This window comes from Hakea prostrata, chromosome 6 (genome assembly GCF_041222555.1).
Source record: "Hakea prostrata isolate BN-2017 chromosome 6, UWA_Hpros_2, whole genome shotgun sequence".
Classification (NCBI taxonomy): Eukaryota; Viridiplantae; Streptophyta; class Magnoliopsida; order Proteales; family Proteaceae; genus Hakea; species Hakea prostrata.
The window spans coordinates 18202948-18224066 of NC_142605.1; the positions used below are offsets into that span (position 1 = coordinate 18202948).

At 37.5% G+C, this 21119-nt stretch overlaps 3 protein-coding genes across 3 annotated transcripts; 1 reads left to right on the plus strand and 2 right to left on the minus strand.

Moving 5' to 3' along the window:
* Window positions 1-703: 703 nt before the first annotated feature.
* LOC149012419 (uncharacterized) lies at window positions 704-5052 on the minus strand. The gene is made up of 2 exons (XM_089157602.1): window positions 4897-5052; window positions 704-4432 (listed from the first exon to the last, which is right to left on the minus strand). Exons 1-2 carry the CDS (start codon window positions 5050-5052, stop codon window positions 704-706), a joined length of 3885 nt encoding a protein of 1294 aa, XP_089013728.1.
* Window positions 5053-9865: 4813 nt separating this feature from the next.
* SOG1 (NAC (No Apical Meristem) domain transcriptional regulator superfamily protein) lies at window positions 9866-20165 on the plus strand. Its single transcript, XM_089158840.1, has 7 exons — window positions 9866-9998; window positions 11773-11914; window positions 17326-17512; window positions 17589-18103; window positions 18332-18484; window positions 18648-19043; window positions 19153-20165. The coding sequence occupies exons 1-7, from the start codon at window positions 9991-9993 to the stop codon at window positions 19207-19209; spliced, it is 1458 nt and encodes a 485-aa protein (XP_089014966.1). The 5' UTR covers window positions 9866-9990; the 3' UTR covers window positions 19210-20165.
* LOC149012421 (GDSL esterase/lipase At5g03980-like) lies at window positions 19594-21119 on the minus strand. The gene is made up of 5 exons (XM_089157603.1): window positions 21002-21119; window positions 20604-20813; window positions 20353-20522; window positions 19919-20192; window positions 19594-19811 (listed from the first exon to the last, which is right to left on the minus strand). Exons 1-5 carry the CDS (start codon window positions 21117-21119, stop codon window positions 19594-19596), a joined length of 990 nt encoding a protein of 329 aa, XP_089013729.1.

Below are 21119 nucleotides of genomic sequence, written 5' to 3' on the forward strand. Positions count from 1 at the left end.
ACTATGCCAATCCCTTGAGATAACTTCCATTATCTTTTTCATGTGGTAAATTGCTTTTAAGAGATAGGTGCTTAATTTCTTATTGTTTTTTTTTTTTTTTTTTGCTAAAGAAAGATTCTATTAATTATTGTAGCAAAGACATAGTTTGTTAAAATCTAATACAACAAATGTTTGTAGATAGTCTACTGATGCTGTAAATGCAAAATGATTAAACCATTGCTGGAGTGTCGGACTTCCTGGAGCCTTGGGTTTGGTATGTTTATTATTACATATAATATCCACCAAATTCGGAACATGTATTATTGACCATTTGTTGTGATTCCGTGATGAGAGTAGATCTATCACTCCGTGATGAGAGTAGATCTATCACTTCTTGTTCATTGGACCATATTTCCTCTAGTTGTATTTTCCTTATCTTTGCTTGATTTATTCCATGTTTCACTCCAACAAGTGTGGCTTCCCCCTCCCTCCCCCCCCCCCCTCACACACCCCCCCCCACCCTCCCCCCCCCCCCCCACACCCCCCCCCCCCCCCCCCCTTTCTTTTACCATTACTCCCACACCCCCCCCCCAACAAAAAAAAAAAAAAGGTAAAAAGATAATTTATTTAATAAATAAAAAATTAATTATTTATATATGAAATGAAGTAATTATTTTTTTTTTTTTTTTTTTTTTTTTTTTTTTTTTTTTGGTAATCAACAATCTTATTCAACGCGGGCAAGGGGTGGGGAGGAACATAATTCCACCAACCACACAGTGGAAGATGGCCAATCTTTCGGGCCCGAAACCGAAAGGGCCTTCCTGGCTAAGAGATCTGCAATCACATTAGAACTCCTAGGAATAAAGGCAGGGATACAATGTGTAAAGTTATCCATTAAATAATGGATATCTTGGATCAGTGGGTCCACTACCATCGGGGGTTGAAGCTCACCATCAAGGTACCTGATTATCTGTTTACAGTCAGACTTAATTAAAATTGACTCGTAACCGCATGCAAGTGCCTCCAATAATCCTACTCTAAAAGCAAGTATTTCACCTTCTTCAGCTGAATTATAGGTCCCAGGTACTGATGAAGCACTCAATAGCTTTCCTTCGGCATCTCGAATAATAATACCTGCACCACCCTTCTTATTTCTTGCAACCCATGAGGCATCTACATTCACTTTCACAAATCCTCTTGGAGGAGGTTCCCAAGTCAACCGACCATTTTCTTCGTTGCCCAACCCCCTTTCTGATGTGGGTTTGGCTGTTTTTTGATTGTTCCAGAACTCTTGCATGGAGTAGTCTGCCTTCTCCACCACTTCCTGGGGTTTCCAGTTCTTGTTGCCCATGATCCGATCATTTCTAGCTTTCCATAACCACCACACTACAAAGGAACTAAGACTCTTCATAATTTCTTCATCATGCTTGTTTAACTTGCTAAATTCCTTCCATATAGATAGCCATTCTTGAAGAGATCTACATTTATCATCCGAAATTCTCCATGAGAGAGGAGAACCAAACCATACACTCTTCGCAAACTGGCAATGTAGTAGTACATGGGAAGTTGTTTCTTCATCCAAGCCACATTCTCCACATAATGCATCTACCCCAATCTTCTTGGAGATTAGGTTGGATGTAGTTGCAAGACATTCATTACACGCCCTCCATAGAAAATTTTTGATTTTTGGCCATGTTTTACACTTCCATATCTCTTTCCAGTGCTCTTCACTCAACTCATTCCAACTATGAGTTTTTGATGTTGAAGGGGTCTTCCTTTCCTCCTCCTCTTGGTGTTGTACAAGTACTTTATATGCACTTTTCACGGAGAACTTTCCATCTCTACTGCAGCCCCAAACAAGAGCATCTTCGTTAGGGAACAATGCCAACTTGATATTTAGAATTGCATTAGCCTCTTCAGGAGAAAACCACCTAATGATTTCTGTGTTGTTCCATCCTCTCGACTGTTGATCTATCAAGTCTGCCACTTTTGAAATCCCACAATCAGTTGGCTTTGTAGAAAGGACTTTGAACTTCTTGAGTGTAGGAATCCATGGATCTTTCCAAACATCGATTAGATCTCCCTTTCCTATTTTCCAAATTAGTCCTTTTTTGAGTACTTCTCTACCCTCCATGATACTTCTCCATGCCCAAGATGGATTATTGCCCAAACGTGCCTCCATGAATGTTGTATTTGGGAAATAGATCTTCTTAAGGAATTGAGCCCAACATGCATCGGGTTGAGAGAGAAGTCTCCAAGCTACCTTGCTTAACATAGCTTTGTTCTGCATTAATGGATCTCTGAAGCCCACTCCTCCCTTTGCCTTTTCTTTGCACAATCTTTTCCAAGACATCCAATGTATTTTTGCTTTTTCCCTAGTCCCTCCCCAAAAGAATCTTGCAGCTCGGGCTTTCACCTTATTATGAATGGAGTTTGGGATTTTGAAGTGAGAAATTGCATAGTTGGAGGATGGAAGAGCTACAGCCTTTAAAAGTACTTCTCGGCTAGTTTGATTCAAGAGCTTATGTGTCCATCCTTGGAATCTACTCTCCGCCTTATCACTAAGGGAGTGAAATAATGCCACTTTAGATACCCCAAAGTCCGTTGGAAGCCCTAGATATTTGGTTGGCCCTTCTCCATAGGATACCTTCAAAATTTTTGAGAACCACCTCTTCACTTTTTGCACTGTGTTGGGACTAAAGCACACATTGGATTTGTTGTAATTTATCATCTGGCCAGAAGCTTTGCAGTAAGTATGGATTCCTTCTTTTAAAGCATGGACACTCTTCAGGTTGACTTCAGAGAAAAGTACACAATCATCTGCAAACATCAAATGTGTGAGAGGGTCTGTTCTTCCTTTGATGCGAATGCCTTTAATTTCACCTCTACTTTCTCCAAGTGTGATCATCTGAGTCAATCCTTGTGAACAGAGTACAAAAAGTGCTGGCGATAAAGGGTCTCCTTGCCTTAGGCCTCGTTCCGGATTTATTGAAAATCTCTCCGATCCATTGATTAAAAAAGAGTATCTCACAGAGAATAGCACATTTAATATTAAATCAACAAATCTAATATTAAACCCCAATTGAGTAAGAATGGCTTCAACATACCTCCATTCAACTCTATCATATGCTCTTTTCATATCCAGTTTGAGAGCCAACATTGCCTTCTTGCCCTTCTTCTTCTTTCTGATGAAATGGAAAGCTTCATGAGCCATGAAGATATTATCTGATATGAGTCGGTCTTTCACGAAGGCTGTCTGGGATGAAGGAACAAGATCAGGTAACAGGGAGTTAAGTCTGGATGCCAGCACTTTGGTAGCCACCTTCACAGCAACACAGCATAAGCTTATTGGCCTGAAATCCTCCACAAGCTCAGGAGCATCCTTCTTTGGTATTAAGCATACCAATGTATCATTTGTACCCTCGGGGTGAAAACCTGATGAGAAAAAATCACAAACGAATTTAAATAATTCGTCATGGGTTAGCTCCCAAAATCTTTGAAAAAATAGAGGGGGGAAGCCATCAACACCAGGGCTTTTCAGAGGACCCATGGCATACAAAGCCATTTTCACTTCATCAATGGTAGGGGCTGCAAGTAACATATAGTTTTGTTCCTCTGAAACTTTTGGTTGAATGCCCTGAATTACACAAGTGAGATCCCTATCCTCAACCCCTTCAGAGGTGAAGAGGGTTTGGTAGTATACTTCAAATAGGCTATAAATATTCTCCTCATTAGAGCACCAATCCCCATCTTCATTCTTTATTTTAAAGACTCGGTTGTGTCTTCTTCTTGCCACTGCCTTTGCATGAAAGAATGAAGTGTTTTTCTCACCATCCTGGAGCCAATCAACCCTGGATTTTTGTCTCCATAATGTCTCCTCGCAAGCCATTAGTTGTTCCAATTCCTTAGCCACTTGATTCTCTTTGAGCTGGGAATCTTCTTGTACTCTATTACCTTGTAATTGAGAAAGCTCCTTTTTGAGTTTTTCAATTTGAGTATGAATATTTCCAAAAGAATTTCGATTCCATTCTTTAAGATCTTCTTGACACCACTCTAACTTCTTAAATAACAATGAAGGTGGAGGGGTATCCGGCTCTCTTGACCATGCTTTCTTAACCACACCTTCACAATTTTGATTCTTCAGCCACATGGCTTCAAATCGAAACGGTCGAGGACCTCTTCTAGGTCTTCCATACGAATCAATAACCAAAGGGGCATGATCAGAAGATAAGGCAGTCTCCACAAATACGACAGTTTCTGGAAAATTACACAGCCATTCAGAATTACCCAAAGCTCTATCCAACTTGATTCGAATATTAGCTGCACCAATTCTCTTATTACTCCATGTATAAGATGCACCATGTGAGCCCAAATCAGTGAAGCCACATCCGTTCACCATTTCTTGAAATTGCCATACATCCTTACTTCCTGTACATGTACCTCCACTTTTTTCCTGCCAAGAAAGAAAGGAATTAAAATCACCAGTACAAAGCCAATTCCCCTGTCTTCCATCACTCATTTTGGTCAATGCTTCCCACACTTTTTTTCTTCTATGTTTTTTGGGATCCCCATATACTAGTGTTAGAAAGGATTGTTGTTTCTTGTAAGTAATGCAACAGTCAATTACTCTTTTATTTGAATCTAGAATTTCCATCTTAACATCATCATTCCAGAATAATGCCAACCCCCCAGCCATTCCTATTGGGTCCACTGTCATGCTATATTCCATTCCAATTTTTTTCCTCATTTTTTCTATTTCATTCGCATTGACCTTAGTCTCCATCAAGAACATGATGTCTGGTTTCCATTTCTTGGTGAGATTTGTAAGAGCTCGAACTGAAGGGGGACTCGCTAGACCCCTGCAGTTCCAAGATATGATGATCATGATGACCCGTGATGCTGGTCTCCACCACGCACCACGGGGGTAAGCTTTAAAAAATGTTCATCATCCTCCTCTCTCTGCTGACCACTCTGAGCTTCTACTTCCTGAGTGCCCTTTCTCTTCTTCTTATTTACATTTTCAGTAGCCATGTCCATCTCAAACTGAGCATCACTTTCCCGCTGATATTGCATAATCTGTTGAAAGCTAGCTTCGGGTGGGAGTGTAGAGGCACCGGTCAAAAGCTGATTTGTGTTATGGGACATTTGAAAATTTCTTCCTTGAAGATTCGGTTGTTGCATGTAAGTATTGTCTTCAGGTGTGTGAGAAAGATTTGAGATGGTTAAGTGGGTTGGTAACATTATTTGGGTTGGGGAGGATGGGCTGGAAGGGGTAGATTGTATGTGTGGTGAGGATGGGCTAACGGGTTGGGAATAGTGACATAAAGTATTTGGGCTTGGGCTTGGGCTTGGGCTTGATGGTATTGGGTTTAAATTCGTTTGGGACAAGTTGGGAATTATTTGTGATGTGTTAGGGTTAATAAGTGAAACAGATGCTAGGTTTGGGATTAAGGATGAGAGAAGACGTTGAAGCTCAGGATTAAAAAAGCTGGCTGCCGTTTCAGAGGAGAGAGAGGAGAAGTTACCCGCAAGGTGAGGTTGGGCGATTTCAACGATCTGCTGCAGGGTGGTTGTCGGAACAACATTTTGGGTTGGCAGTACAGTTGGTATGCTCTCCATGGCCGTTTGTGGTCCCAAACTCAGGCTCTGCGATATGGAGTTGAAGATTTGACCGACTGGCACCAAGGACGGTGTGGTAGATGTGGTCGGGATTGTGTTTCCTTCATCATCTCCTTTGCCAGCAGCTTTTTCCAATGTAGTAGCCGGATTTCTTCTCCTGTAATGTTCTGAAAATGCATAGTGCATGGAAACTGCTTTCTCAATCAGCCGTTTATCAGGTGGAGATGCTCGCAGATTTGTGCCAGATCTATTGTAATTTCTTCTCTGATGTTGAGGTGAAAATAGGGTAGGGCACCTCTCTTCTTCATGCCCTAAAACCCCACACCCATAGCAGTACATAGGAAGCCTTTCCCATTTAACCAGAATTTTATCCACTGACCCTGATCGCCTTCTAGCCGGGATTGAGGATTTGAGGGGTTTCCTGCGATCAATGGTGATACGGCATCTAAAATAGCATGTTCTTTCTCCCCACTGAGTCCCGCTTATGAGCATCCCTCTTCCTGGTTCGCCTATCAGTGCTGCTAATTGAAACCCAAATTCCATATTGAGCAAATCAGTTGGTATATCATGAAATTGGCACCAGAAATCGATGTGTGTGAATACCCACTGTTTGTCATCTCTCCAGGGTTCCAGCATAAGCACGTTGCCTCCTACACTCCAAGGTGACTCTTCAATAACATTGAACATGTCTTGGGTATGTTCAAATTGAAATTTATACTGATCTTCCTTCATTTGTGTGATTTCCAGAGATTTTACTAGGTTCCATGCTCTGGGGAGGGCTTCAAAAATTGCTTGCCTTCGGTAAGGTTTCCCAGTCAATACCCATCCAACTAGTGTGTTCTCGTTGCCTTCGTATGCTATATCTTCTAGTTCATCGGGCACATCAATTCCTTCATCATCTGAAAGACTAATTTCTGAATATGCATCATTATCAGTCTGAAACGATGGTCTCTGAGTAGGGCCTCTCCCACCTCCTCTTCCTCTGCCCTGTCCGAAAGCCATTCTAACCCTGTCTGATGACTACTGGTAAGTAGACTCAATGCTGTTGAGATTACCGAAAGCCAGATAACCAACCCCTTGAAAACAACTAAATATTCAAACAAGGTATGGAAAATTTCTGAGAAGAGACACAGTCACATAAGAAACTGAGAGGAGAAAGGTCTGATGCTTACAGAGAAAATACCAGCACTAAGGTTAACTACACTCACAGAGGAGGAGAAAACATACACTCACAGAGGAGGAGAAAACATTCACTCACAGAGGAGGAGAAAATTTTTGATCAGAAGTGCTTGCAGAGCTTCGGTAAGGTTTATACATCATTACTTATAGAAATCTGTAAATCATGAATCCATATTAAAGTGTTGTGTAACAGTCTATTGGGGTTGGGGATGATTTTGTTAAATGATTTGTTGTTTCTTTCTTTCCAGATGAAGTAAGAGGTTATTATAAAGACAGACACCATCCATTTTTTTGTTCCTCTATCAATTCCATTGTCTAAAAAGAAAGAGCAGCAAAGATCCATGAAAGATAAATAAATCCATCTTTCGGTTCTCAACCCCAGGGGACCAGCTGCCCAGATTCTTTTTGTCCACTCACAAGAGATGAACACGTGCCACAAAGTCTTCGGACTTTTTCCACAGAGTTCACATGTTGAATTTGCTTTTAAAGAGGTTGTTTGGCACATCGTTTCCACCATTTACGAGTTTGCATCCAATGTAATTTTCTTGGACATTTTTCACCTCAAGAATGCTTTTGAATCCTTCCAACATAAATGACATTCATTGTAATAGCTCCTTTGACCTATAGAAAATCCTCTGTTGTGCACATCTCTCTATTGTGCACAGCAGTGCAGCCCCACATTTTGACATGTGGCATATTCTTAATAAACGGCTCAGATTAGAAATGGAGAGCTTTAAGTGAAACTAACCCATCTTATGAACCGTTTTTTGTACCCGGTCCAAATATGGTTGCTGAGGATATATTTTTTTTTTACATTTTTCTCCCATGGTATTCCTCTTAGAGTCTTAGTCCGATTCATCATGACCATCTCCCTCAAGTGACTATGGATTCAAGGGAGAACCTCCGTTTTCCTGTGGTTGCTGCAGTGCGCAATTGTTGTTGCACCTTCTTTAGTTTCTTTGTTATTTGGCATCATCGAGTCGTGACTATAGTTCCGACACCTGGGAACAGTAGACGAGTAAAGACGCTCAACGATTCCATCTCTTCGATCTTTCAATTCGATTATGTGATTAAAGAAGCAACAACGATTGTCTATCAAAGTCCAGGACATCCACACTGGATCCCTTAAGATGGATCTAAGACTAAAAGCATCATAATCCATTATACGGCAACCTTTTAATCAACACTCAAGAGAGTTTCCGATCTACAAATGTCACCTCACGATATCGATTTTGTATGCAAAATTTATTGAAAAGTACCTAATGATAACCTACAGATCTATCAGATCTACAATTACTAACCATTTATAAATTACTCTCTATCTTATCAACATCAAACCTAACCATGGATTACAGGTCGTGAGAAACACAAAGAGAAACTTCCTCTGCATCTCTTTTTCATCGTCAACCACCGATAACGAAAACTAGAGGTAGATCTAGCCGTAAAACAATCACTCAAAAAGACGACGCTAGTAATCGCTGAAACAATCCAAATTAGAGAAATGCGTCACCGTTTGAAAAGTATCAGGCATCAAGGAGGAGTAGAATCAAGGACGAAGCAAAAAATCCCATAGAAAAAATGGACATAGTCCCTAGCGACCATATTTAGAACCAGGTTGTAAAAATGGGTTTTTTTTTTTTTTTTTGGGATGGGTCATTTTAATTTAAAACTTTGCCTTCAAATCTATACCGTTTGTTAAGAATATGCCACGTGTCAAATTGTGGTACTGCACTGTTGTGTACAGTAAATGATTTTTTTACCTTTGACCTTTGTTCAATAAATTTCTTTTTAACCAAAAAGAGAAAAAGATTATTAACAATATTTTTTTTGGTCAACGCTAAGGAAATTTTCATCAAGTAAACGCATCTAAGGTCATAGACTTGGAGGTATAGAAGGAGATATAATAAAACAAGGTAAGAGTGCTCCGTCAATGTCAAAAGAAGTTTGAAACGATGAGCTTCCCTAGCCAAAAAGTTTGCATACACATTCCTAGATTGGGAAATATAGACAAAATTGACATGTCTAAAATCATAAATAAGTTTAATAATTTAAAAAAACAAGACTAAAATACCTTCAAGTGCGCTTTTAACTCCATAAAGGGCCTGAATGATTTTTTTATTTTTTATTTTTTATATAAGAAATATAAACACAATATTGATATTTTTTTTGGTAAAACACAATAATGATATCAACCACTTGGAAATCGGAACTACATTCGTGATCGTGGGTTTGCCTAAACTCTCTTTTTCCAACGAACCGCCTTGGCCACTCGCGCAGTCCACTCGCTCTGCGCAGGCATTGTTTTGGAGAAGAAGATCCACATTTAACGACTAAGATTTACTCTAGTTAGATTTCAATCATTTTTTTGATCCATTTACATTTGACACACGTGTCAAGACTCTTTTTGGGTCTAAAACACGTATTGAGACTTAAAATGTTAGATTTCCATCATTTTGTTTGATCCATTTTCATTTGACACACGTGTTAAAACTCTTTTTGGGTTTACACACTTGTTAAGACTTGATAGTGAAGTAATGGACACATATCTAGTCCATTTATGCATGTGAAGGAGTTAGATGTATTTTAAGATTTTATTTTTGGGTTAAAGATGTATTTAAAGATCACATTAAAGGATTGCCCATTTATAAGTTACATATATTTTTTTAAATTTAATCACAATCTATTGATGTGACATGTACATGAACCTTAATTTTTTGATGTAATATTAAGAGATATGTCACCCATCTACAACAAAAATAGAGAGTGCATAACTCTATTTTCTTGTCAAAAATAGACTGGATAAAATTTCGGTAAATAATTGAGTATACAATATTTTATTTTCTATCCAAAAAAATAAGGTAAAAAAATCCCAGCTGGTGGAATGATTGATAATCTCACTTCTTGATAGAGAGGTCGTGGTTCAACCCTTGCCGGGCCCATATATAATATATCCGTATCTAATTTTCCTATATATAAAAAAAGGGTGTTTGTACATAAAAAAAAAAAAAAAATAAAAAAAATAAATTAATTAAAGTTGGTGTTTTATATGGGGCACCGCGCGTCTCCATTGCACCTCCGATTTTCGAATTTGACTCCTACTATTAAAAAAGTGGGAAAATGTTAAAGAAACTTCTTAGAACGCTTCTGATCGGAACTCAATAGGGAGGTAAAGGAGGGTTTTCATCACTTGATTTGCTCTCTCTTCTCCTGAATATGTCTGGGTATGTTCTTCCTCTCTCTCTCTCCACTTGATTTTGTGTGAAAGAGTGTGTTTTCAGTGATAACAGTAGAACCCGGTTTTTTCTAATTCCTTTTTGGTTCTTATTTTATCTTAAATTTTCAGTGAACTTGATGTGATATTGTTCATACTATTCTATATTAGATCGTTGATCCTTCAGTGACATTTTCTTTTTTCTTTTAATCGTTCTTACTTCAATCAGGAGGTAGTCATCTTTTACTCCTCCTTTTCTGGTTTAGCAGTGGGAATGTACCCTGATTTTTCCGGTTCCCATTATCCAGAAGACTATAGAAAGCTTCTTCCTTTAAATAAATTTTACCCCAGAATTTTCTCAGTTCCTGCAAGATGGTGTCTACTCTTGACCCAGTTCAAATGTCTGGGAGTTTTCTTTAATATGGAATAATCACTCGTCAGCCTTTCCCCTTTGAATTTTTGTTGATGTATCTGTAGTGTTTTCTGTAACTTGTGTAATACTCTGTATTGTCATGAAATTAATAACACTCTTTAATGTAATGTAGTTACCGTAGGGGAATTTAGTTTATTTTCTTCTCAGTTGATATAAACCCCACTCATTAAACTACACATATTGTGGGAAATACGATGAATCTCTTTCTAACTGCGTAATTGTGGTAGATACCTTCATACTGTTGAGTTTCTTTAGAAAAGATATCTGGTGGGTCAAAAATGTTCTGTAAAACCATTAGTAATTGTATAATTTTTGCCCAGTAAGGTAAAAAGCTTATATAAATGGATGAAGACAATAAGTTGTTAGTTAAACGGAATGGCCTCAAAGGAACCAAAATTTTGTAAGATAACACAACTACTCCCTCGCCTATTTAAGTAATAGGTTGAAAGGGTTCTGCAGAAAGTCCCTCTTAAAAATGTGTATTGTAGGAGTATGAGTAATAACAACTACATGTGTTGTAGTTTAGACTTAGTTTTGAACTATTACCACATATTGTATTCTTTCATACTTGTGCTAAATTAATGCACCATAAAACTTGAACAACAAAACTTTCTGTATCACTTTCTTTGTCCATTTTATAGTGCGGTCTACATCACATATGATATGGTGTTGGTTTGTCTTTTTATCCATGTCTATCTGTTATTCATTTTTGGGCATTTAATGTGACTCACATTGGATGCTAGATCACAATCAACAGTAGTGTTGCTAACCTTCTTAAGTTTTATAAAAACATGGATCTGGAACCTCTTATATTAAAATAAGACATAGTGGTTCTATCCTGGAATTGCAGGATTGTCTTGCATTGGGATGCTCCTTTTAAAAGTAGTCTGAGCAGTTTAGGAAGAAGAATATTTTGAGGTTGCTTTCTTGAGTGACTGGATGATACAAGGGAATCCTAAGAACTGGTGGGGGAGACAAGGACCAATGCTCCATATATGCAGTGTAAAATAAGGTTCCGGTACTTTTTGAGAAAATTATTATAAAGATAAAATGTTCTCCGCAAATTTTTCGCTGTGTGTTTGACAGGGGAATAATGTATAGGAATTTAAAAAGAATATTGCCACTGTTGTTTTAAACTCATTTTTTCTTTTGGGGATTAATGAGGGTATTTCCCTGAAATGTCTTTTTATTTTGTTTGGGGGGGGGGGGGGGGGGGTTTGTTGGCAGTGAAAGTATATCAGTTGAGGATATTGTGTTTTTGTATTAATCCTTTGTGTATAGATTTATATGTATGACATAATTGCATGTTTGTTCTTGGTAAACATTAATTTTCACTTTTTGAACCATGCAGACCATCGTGGATAGTTGATAGCAGGAGAATTGCAACAAAAATCAAGAGTGCCTCTGAGACATGTAATCCTGGAAAAGTCAAATGGAAAAGCAATCCAACAAAGGCTTGTCCAGCGTGCAGTCATATCATTGATAACAGTGATGTATGTTCCTTAACTTTTATAGGTTTTCTGATAATTTACTAGCTTCTCCATTAAGAAAATGGCATAATTTTTTTTTAATTGATAGCTGCTGTAAGTTAATAAATAGGCCATGAGTACTGGACTAAATTAATAAGAGAAACCCTGAAGCAAACTGCATTATCCTCATATTGGGGAAGTGACCTCTATCTTGAAACCAAAACAACAGAGAACCTATAATTTGATTAAAGCAAGAATTGGTTTGTCACGTGTGCTTCATGTTGCCTATAACATACTGAGCCATTGTTTTTAAGGAATATAACTATATGAGTGGCTGTGTTGCATTACAAGAACAAGGGAGGACCTGATATAATACAAATTTTACCTGACAAGTTTTATCTTCTTCTTTTGTCCTAAATCAAGCATACTGTACCATGCAATCCAGAAACTCTCTTCTGGTGTAGGGAACTTCTCTCTCTTTTTCTCAAACATAATACTATTTGAAAGATCAAAACAGTACTAAGTAACCGTATTTATGCCAAAGAATCCAGACTAAGAACAAAACAGTACCAAGTAACCATATTTATGCCGAAGAATCCAGTCTAAGGATAAAATTGATAACAAAAAATCAGATTTTCCTACATAGGGGACGGATCAAACTGATGGCACACAAGGATTCCTGATCTTTGGAGAGCAGCTTTTCATTAATCAAAATTCATGTAAAATGTTAGTCTCCCTTGACACTAAATGACTAATACGCTGAAAGTCCTAACCTAAATCCGTAACTAATAAGGTAACACAAATGTACTGAAAAACTGAGTTAATGAAAAAACTAACTCTAATTAGGATTAGACATAGAGAATATGAACCCATCCTAACAAAAACACTTAATAACAATTAGAATAAACAAATGAGGAAGCTTTTACTAGTATTATAAGCACATTAAAGTGGCCCATTACAATGTAAACATATGTGATCAAAGCATAGCTGTCTAAACATTAAGGCAATCCAAGGTGATGGAAGGGTGATGCAGTATCAATAGGCCAGTTCAGTCGGTTCTGGTCCAACCTCTAAAAGAACTGGTCCAGTGGGGTTTCGTCCAATAATAGTGGGCTTAGTTAAATAAAATAGTTCCTATTTATTTTTTGTCTTTGATTTGTTTTAGTTTTCCTACGCAGCAGCAAGTTAGACTTTGCTTTTTGCTTTTGAGTTTCATATTTCCACTAGGATATTGTGTTTTGTATTCTTTAAATAGCTTGTATTAGGATGTGATCTAGAAAATAGATTGAATGAAATAAGCTGATTGTTATTTGGTAGTGAGATTCCTTCCCCTGCCTCTATTTCCCCTTCTTCCTCTTCCCATCCTGTAATTTCCCGCTCATGAAAGCCCACCATAGCAAGCCAATCCCAAGCCTGTGTTAAGGGGTGCATAAGCACTTAGATTACAAAGCCTCCCACAGTCCCACCTAGTCGTTCAAGCACCTAATTTTGTTGTGTTTTGTGTGTGTGTGTTTTGAATTTCTCCCCTTTTTGTACTTATTTGGTACGGTTACGATATATATGTTGTATCACAAAAAATTAACATTTTCTTGGTACATACAAAAAAAGTCATCATTAAACTGCATCGAGTCATTAAAAATCAACATTAAGCTGCATTAAGTCATTGAAAATCAATATTAAGCCACTTAAAGTCATAAAACATATACATGAAACTGGAAGAGAAGAGAGCTAGTCAAGCAAGCCATTGCAAGTTTTAGTATTGAACATTTAAAACAAACAGTTGGTTTATACTGTTTTTGGGATTGGTCACTGTCATGATATACCTACTCTCAGATTTGAGTTATGGGATTAGAAATGTGTCATATTTGTAGGTTTTCTTAGGATCTCACAATTTAAAGAAATGTTCTTGTGCTCAAAGAAGTTTTGTCGGTCTAATGGATTTATTTTTACATGAGACTTTTTGCATTAGGTAGATCAGGAACCAGTTTTCCAGCAATTCTAAGTTTGTTCAAATATGATCTATATTGAACGAGTACATTCCATTCAACTTTATTTGGTGTTTCTAAATTGTCAAAATCTTTGAATCAAAATATTTTTTTTTGACACCAACACAAATGATTAAGTTTACTGCGCTTTTGGCTTTTGCAATGTTTTTGCCATATTAAGATTTATGAAAATTTTAGATATGAAAAACCCTAGCATTAAAAAGTTGAAAATTTCACCGGTGATTGGAAATCCTGTCTTTGTTCTTAATGGAGGTTGACTATTTATTCATTTGAGTTTTTAGTTTATACGGATTCAACTAGGATGGCATAAAAAATATCTTAACTAAAGGTAACATTTACTCAAACGATATTAGGTATACATTGGAAACATGGTGTTTAATACCAACAAGGAGACCAATATGGTGCAATTATAAGATGGATCAAATAGGGAATTTTTTTCTTCTTTCAGTTTTTCATAATTCATTCTTTTTTGTTAGAATTGTGGAAAGGTGAGAGTCCAGGTTATTTGAGGAACATTTTTGTTTTAAAGATTAGATAGAGTTGGAGTCCTAGTTAAATGCCAAGTGAGTAACAGTTTTTGCTAAGGAATTGGAGTATTTGATTAGGACTTTGGAGTCTTTTAGTTTATTTTCTTCAAGTGCTCATGTTTAGTGGGAGATTTTCGATGAATGGAATTTTGGGTTTGTTAATGTAATGGTACAAGTGAATCTCTTTATCCTCCTTCCTGGTTTCCCTGATCCAGTAGTACCAGCAACCAAATTTTTTAGTTATCGATCTCTTCAGGAGTTCTGGTCTTCCTTATTTCTGTTTAAAATTTAAGGTTTAGCCCACTCGATTACGTGTGATTCAGTTCTCAAAGACCCAGATCCAAGAGCCCTCTTCTATTTTGAGTTTGCTTATGACTATCAAAACTGATGGCTTTTGTTCTTTTCAAGTTCTTTTATTTTTTTTTTCTACGTATGGGTGCTTTATTACTTTCTTGAAGGTCCCTAGCGTAGGTCCTTATCCTCTCGCATACTGAACCAATGGACTTAGTTTGAGCTGACTTCATCCTTTTTGTTTTTGAAAATTAGAACCAATCAATGTAGTTATCAAGGGTTGCCTGCCAGTTAAAAAAAATACCTGTGGATCATGTTTGCCATTTCACTCCTAAAATCAGATGAATAAATTCGAGGTCAGTATCTAGGGGAGGAAGTAGGTACTGAAAATCTGTGGGTAATCAATAGGCTGGACTAGAGAAATAGGCTGGACTAGAGATAAGAATGAATCCTAGTAAAACTATGAGAAGGAAAGTTAGAAATTTGGCTAATTGAAATAACTATAAGTGAACAGGATCATATCAAGTTTTTAATTAATGAAATCGATCAAAACAGGTCAGCATTCATGGTGAATTGGTCCAGAGTGGACATATAAATAGGAGCAGAAGAGAAATTTCAGTATAAAGTGAATATCAGCAGGTCTGATGTGTACCAAATCTGAGCCAGGTTCTTTAGGGTTGAAGAACAGGTCTTAATGGCTAGATTGTCCTAATCAGAATTCATGAAAACAATTCTTCCATAGGAATCTGAACTTGAACAGAATTTTGTTGCAGGAACTAGAACAAGTAATAGAGGATGAATTACAGACAATTAATTATAGTAACTTACTTTAATTGAGGGGCAGGACTTCACACAATGGTCAGCAGACCACAGTTGTAGCCTGATGTCAAGGCATCAAAGCAGCCTCTCAGCAAAAGTTGCTAGGGACCCTGGACTCTGCTTGTATGGAAGCCTTAGGTGCAGGTTCGCCCTTTCCAGTAGCCTGAATTGATAGAAAGGAAGAAGATGGAAGAATTAATATAATGGAAAAACGCTTGGGCTTCAAACTGCAAGGTGCTTGGATGATTCAAATTCCAACTAACATTGACCAAACAGAAGGGGTCTTGATCACTCACAAGAATATTCAACATCGAGAAGAAGAGCAGCAACAGCTTTTCATGTATCAAAATTTATGTACAGTGTAGGCCTCCCTTAAATACCTATATAGAAGACATGAAAATGTCTAGAAAATTGAATAAGAGAAACTTACTCTGACGGTACTAGACTTATGGAGCCATGGAGAAAGTAATTTGCAGAGTTATTAGGTCTGTGCAGATTTTGGAATCAGTGGATCCGTAAAGAGCAAAAGTGCCTCTATTGGGTAGAAGGCTGTGCCTAAAATAATATGCAGAGATATTAGAATTGGTGGATCCATAAAGAAAAAGTGCCTTTATCAAGTGGAAGGCAGTGGAGTAGAAAATTTGCCCCCGCCGCAACTATGCAAAGGAGTAACGACCAATTAAGCACTCAAAAACCATTTGATGATTATATCTAGTTGGAACCCAAACAAAGATGGCTTACACAATTGAACGTGTAGCCAAGTAGTAAGGCATTGGTATTTGGTGCCAGCATGCAACAGTTTGAATCCTTTACTCCATATTGTTAACACTTGACTCCCACTTGTAATGAGTGAGTTCATTCAAAATGAAGGAACATACACGAAGTGTCAGATCCTTTCAACCACCTTCCAGTTCACATGCACTATTCTTGAAAAGCTTAACTTTATGATTCGATAAACTGGCAAACAGGAAACAACTAGAGTTTTGCACTGTTCAGTTCTCCAATTATGTTGTCTCTTGCCACCTGCTGATGCCAAGTGCTTAAGTGCTGAGAAGATAAGTTCACTTTTAAAGAGGAGCTGTTATACATCACCAGTAAGAGAGTCTTCTGTTTGCTTAATCTATGTCTATCTTTTGAAGTTCATTATTTCCCTTCTATTGCTGGGGAAAAGTGATGCAGGAACCCAGCCTTGGACTGACCGAAGCCCAACTGGGTACCAGACCAAGATGAACCAGGTCCAGTTTAAGTCATGGTCTAGTAGGATTCCAGGAAATATATTATTTGGGGGAAACAATGTCTTTCTTTATCTTACCCTGTTTATTTTAGCAGTCAGATTCTTGGGATATTTGGTTTCTAATAAATTTAAATTTCCTAAATTGAGTTACTGTCCTGGTCAAAGAGTTAATCTTATATTATTTAGTCTTTTGATTTTATACATGTATGTTTTAATCGTCTGTAGTTAGACAGAGATTGGACTATGAGTTCTCAGGTTTGTATTTACAATAATAGACTTGTTTGTTGCTTGGCATGTAATAAGATTGAACAAGATTTTCTTTTTCCTTATTCCTCCTAGCACTTTCCTATTTCTTACTCAACACTATTGTCCAATTTGGCTGCATCTGTTACTCAGCATGTAATAGTGTCATTTCTTTTATTTTTGCATTTATTGCTTGTTAAAAGATAAAAGGGTTGCTCAATTATCTGTAGTATGCTTCCTCAATCAATTTTCAGTTTGATATTTAGAGCGGAACTAGCCATCTATGTTTAGCATGTGGAATCTGTCTGTTTTCAGATCAGTCATGAGTGGCCAGGTCTTCCTAAAGGTGTGAAATTTGATCCGTCTGATCAAGAGATAATTTGGCATTTACTTGCAAAGGTTGGTAAGGGGGATGCAAAACCCCATCCTTTTATTGATGAGTTCATTCTAACCGTTGATAAAGATGAAGGAATTTGTTATAGCCACCCTCAGAATTTACCAGGTCAGTGTTGAAGTATCAGCATGGTTTACTTTTTGACCCTTGCACTGTACTAAATTTTTCAAAAAACTACTTTTAGGTGTTAAGCAGGATGGAAGTGTGTCCCATTTCTTTCATAGAGCAATCAAAGCTTACAACACTGGATCACGAAAGCGTCGAAAAATACAAGGTGATGATTGTGGTGATGTCCGCTGGCATAAAACTGGCAGGACCAAACCTGTAATCTTAGATGGGATACAGCGAGGATGCAAGAAAATTATGGTTCTCTATATGAGCATGGCAAAGGGTGGGAAACCTGAGAAGACTAATTGGGTTATGCACCAGTATCACCTAGGCACAGGCGAGGATGAGAAGGATGGGGAATATGTCATTTCTAAAATTTTTTATCAGCAACAAGGAAAACAGAGTGATACAATCGAACAAGACATGCCTTCCAATGTGCCTGAAGCACAAGATGTTCCTTCTGATGTGCCTGAAGCTCCAATTGTAAAAGTTGATCCACTCACTCCTGAACCTCGTCGTACTGATAGGCGACATTCTGATCTTCATGTTGGACAACTGCCTTCAATTATTTCAGTAAACCCCTCTGTCCTGGTAAAAGAAAGATTCATCTGGCACCCCTTAAACATATTTTTGGTTACTTCTTGTTTTTCAAAGCTTTCCATTTAAACAATAAATTCTATATAATGTATCGCAACTGTATTCCCCCCCCCCCCCCTCCCAAAAAAAATGGTAAAAGGAAAAAACAAAGGCAGACAGCTACTAATCGGAAGATTTCTCATATCTACCATTTGTGTTTTTTTCATTGATCTGCTACTTCAGCATCCTGAGAAACCACATGGTGAAGATAGGGTGCAATTTCCAGGGGAAAATCTTAATGGAGAAGTACACCATGAAATGGAAGATCATGATATCCAGCAGCATACCCTTAACTTTCCACAAGAATCTACATTTTCTTGCATGAAACCTTCACAGGTATATTTCTTGCTAAATTAAGGTTAAATTCATTGATCTCCTTCCCTTTCTACTTTTGCCCCATTTACCTTCCTGTGCTGGGTTGCCAGTTCCTGCTTGTCTAATATTATATATTATATGTATAATATACATAATATTTTCTTTTTCTGTTCTTCTACCTCAGCATCCTGAGACAACATATGTACAAGATGGAGTGGAAGTTTCGTGGGAAAAGCTTGATGATCAAGATTGCCAAGAAGTCTTAAATCAACATGACCACATGGTAAATGATCATGATCACAACGAGGAAGATCCAAAATGGTGGGAAGGAGAATCACAGTTTATTTTAGATTCTCAGCAGCTTGTGGAAGGGCTGTCTTTATGTGATGAACTTCTTCAGAGTCAGTCCTCAAATCCTGATGTAGATGGTGAAGAAAGAAAGGCCAAACCCCGTCTTTCTGATTATGCCCGCTTGGGTCCAGAAGATTTGAAGAAGGATTTAGAAGAGTGCCAGAACTTGGCCCTTGATCATGGAGATATTGACATTGATGCATCTGCAGATGTCAGACTCAGCCAATTTGTACGTTTCTGTTGCTTTCAATTTCATTTTCTCTGTTCAAGGTTGAAACTCCCAATACTACTGCTGTGCTGACATTCCCTTGTAATGGATCTTCCAAATGATTTTGTAGGAGTTTGGATCACAAGATAGCCTATTTGCTTGGATTGGGACCAAGACAGTCGATTGATTAAACTATGTGCTTTCTTTGGTAAGATGGTCCAAATTTTTTGTCTAGCATCATCAGCTTCTGCAACTATCTTCTTTTTGGTACATATGTAATGCCAGGTGTGGAGGAAGTATAGGTGTTCTTTTTTCCTTGTTTGCGCTAAGATCGTCTTTAGTTTTTTGAAGCTCTTTTTTCAGCTGCAACTGTTTTCTTTTGTTATATATACAAAGAGCTTTTATTACAATACACCTGTAAGTATGGACACTGAACTTATGCTGTAATTGGAATCACATTATTTAAGATACACTGGTTCAAGTGTTCAATAATTCTGGAATCTTTTACCATGGTTGTTTGTGTGGATATTTTGTTAAATAATGAAAGCATACAATATAAATGAAAGAGAATTTAGAATAGACAATTGAGTTTGGGTATAATATCTAGAAGTAGCCAAGTTGCCATATGCATGTATGCCTTCTGTGTCAAATGATTGCCGTCCCAACTGATGTGTGTATCAGGAATGGCACACTCTGTAGCCTTTGGAGCTCCACATGAATTCTTAAGATCATAATTATAGTTCCCTCCACTTCCACAACATGCTTTCTGTAGAGAGTTTATGTCAAACCCTGAAATTCAAATATTGGGAGGGAATTAAAGAAAGAAATTTAGCACATAAAAATCCATGTTTTTAATTCATCAATGAAGAAAAGGTTATTAATTAAGATTTATTTACCAAGGAAAAGAGCTCTGTGATAGACCCATTCAAAGGCATTGTAGTAATCAGCATAAACTATATGAACACCTGGGTATTTGTTTCTCAGTTGTTGTAGGGCTTTTTGGAGCTGATGATTGTGAAACATTACTAACTTATTGAAGCCTTTCAAACAGTTGAGTTCATCATAAGCTGCCGTATCATTGGTTTGGAATACTGTGAGATAACTTGGCAAACACCCAATTGGTAAAATCCCTGGTACTACTACTTGGGTTGCACCTAGTTTTATGACTTCCTGCATCCAATTAAATCGAAGCTTATAATGATGCATTAAATATTGTGAACTTAAAGAGTAAATTCTATCAAAAAAAAAAAAACTTGATTAAGTTATTTGATTTAGATTATCATTTCTGGATTTGATAAAATAATTAGTTCCAGTTATGTAGGAAACTTACCATAACAGTTCTTTTGATGGACTGAACAACCTGAGGCATAAGAGTCTTTTGTATCTTCTTTAGGGGACTGCGTTTAAGTAAGAAGGCATAATTATAATCATTAATACCGATCTCCCCCACAAAGAAAATTGATCTTCTGAGCTTCTCCTCACAGTAATCTATGAAGTAATCTGTTGAGCAAAGGTAAACAAACATCAGTTGATGGTGAAATTAAGCTCAGCTAATCGAATTGATTGTGTTATATGTATGACCTTCTGCATGGCAAGTGGATTTCAAGTGGGACTTCAACCAATCGAGTTGCACAGAGAGAGAACTGTTAGTTAATGGAGAAGAAATATTGTTCTTTGCAAGGAAGGATGAATTGAGAGCAGTAGCACCAGACACAGCAAAATTCACACCATAAGTGAAGTCAGAATCCTTTTCCAAGTAAGGATTAAGAAGTGGGAGACGAAGAAACAAAGCTGCAAAACATCAAATAATACATTAGTCATGATTACAGCAGCAACAACTAGAAATCCTTATCTCAAAAAAATGGGTTGATCATATGATCATCTCATAACAAAACAGAGAGAAACTATAATTGAGGAGTGAAAGGTGAAAGTGTAAGATGATCAAAGAAAGCTCAGGAACACAGGACAATCTCAGTTACATGGTGTCAACAACACAGATACCTTCCCTCCTCCCTTTGAAGCTCTATCTGAGGTCATGCTAGTCAGATCAAGGCCAAGACCATGCATGTCCTTCTTCGTGACCTCATGTATGGTCAT

What these genes read in the sequence shown, in the direction of transcription:
- LOC149012419 (XM_089157602.1), bottom strand. Translation starts at nt 5,052, where the DNA reads ATGCAATATCAGCGGGAAAGTGATGCTCAGTTTGAGATGGACATGGCT. An exon ending in TTTTAAAGCTTACCCCCGTG is followed by an intron (nt 4,433 to 4,896) that starts GTGCGTGGTGGA and finishes CTTTCTTGGCAG; the next exon opens with GAAAAAAGTGGAGGTACATG.
- SOG1 (XM_089158840.1), top strand. An exon ending in ATATCATTGATAACAGTGAT is followed by an intron (nt 11,915 to 17,325) that starts GTATGTTCCTTA and finishes GTCTGTTTTCAG; the next exon opens with ATCAGTCATGAGTGGCCAGG. An exon ending in CTTGCATGAAACCTTCACAG is followed by an intron (nt 18,485 to 18,647) that starts GTATATTTCTTG and finishes CTTCTACCTCAG; the next exon opens with CATCCTGAGACAACATATGT.
- LOC149012421 (XM_089157603.1), bottom strand. Translation starts at nt 21,119, where the DNA reads ATGACCATACATGAGGTCACGAAGAAGGACATGCATGGTCTTGGCCTT. An exon ending in ATCTGTGTTGTTGACACCAT is followed by an intron (nt 20,814 to 21,001) that starts GTAACTGAGATT and finishes GATGTTTTGCAG; the next exon opens with CTTTGTTTCTTCGTCTCCCA. An exon ending in TCACAGAGCTCTTTTCCTTG is followed by an intron (nt 19,812 to 19,918) that starts GTAAATAAATCT and finishes TTTGAATTTCAG; the next exon opens with GGTTTGACATAAACTCTCTA.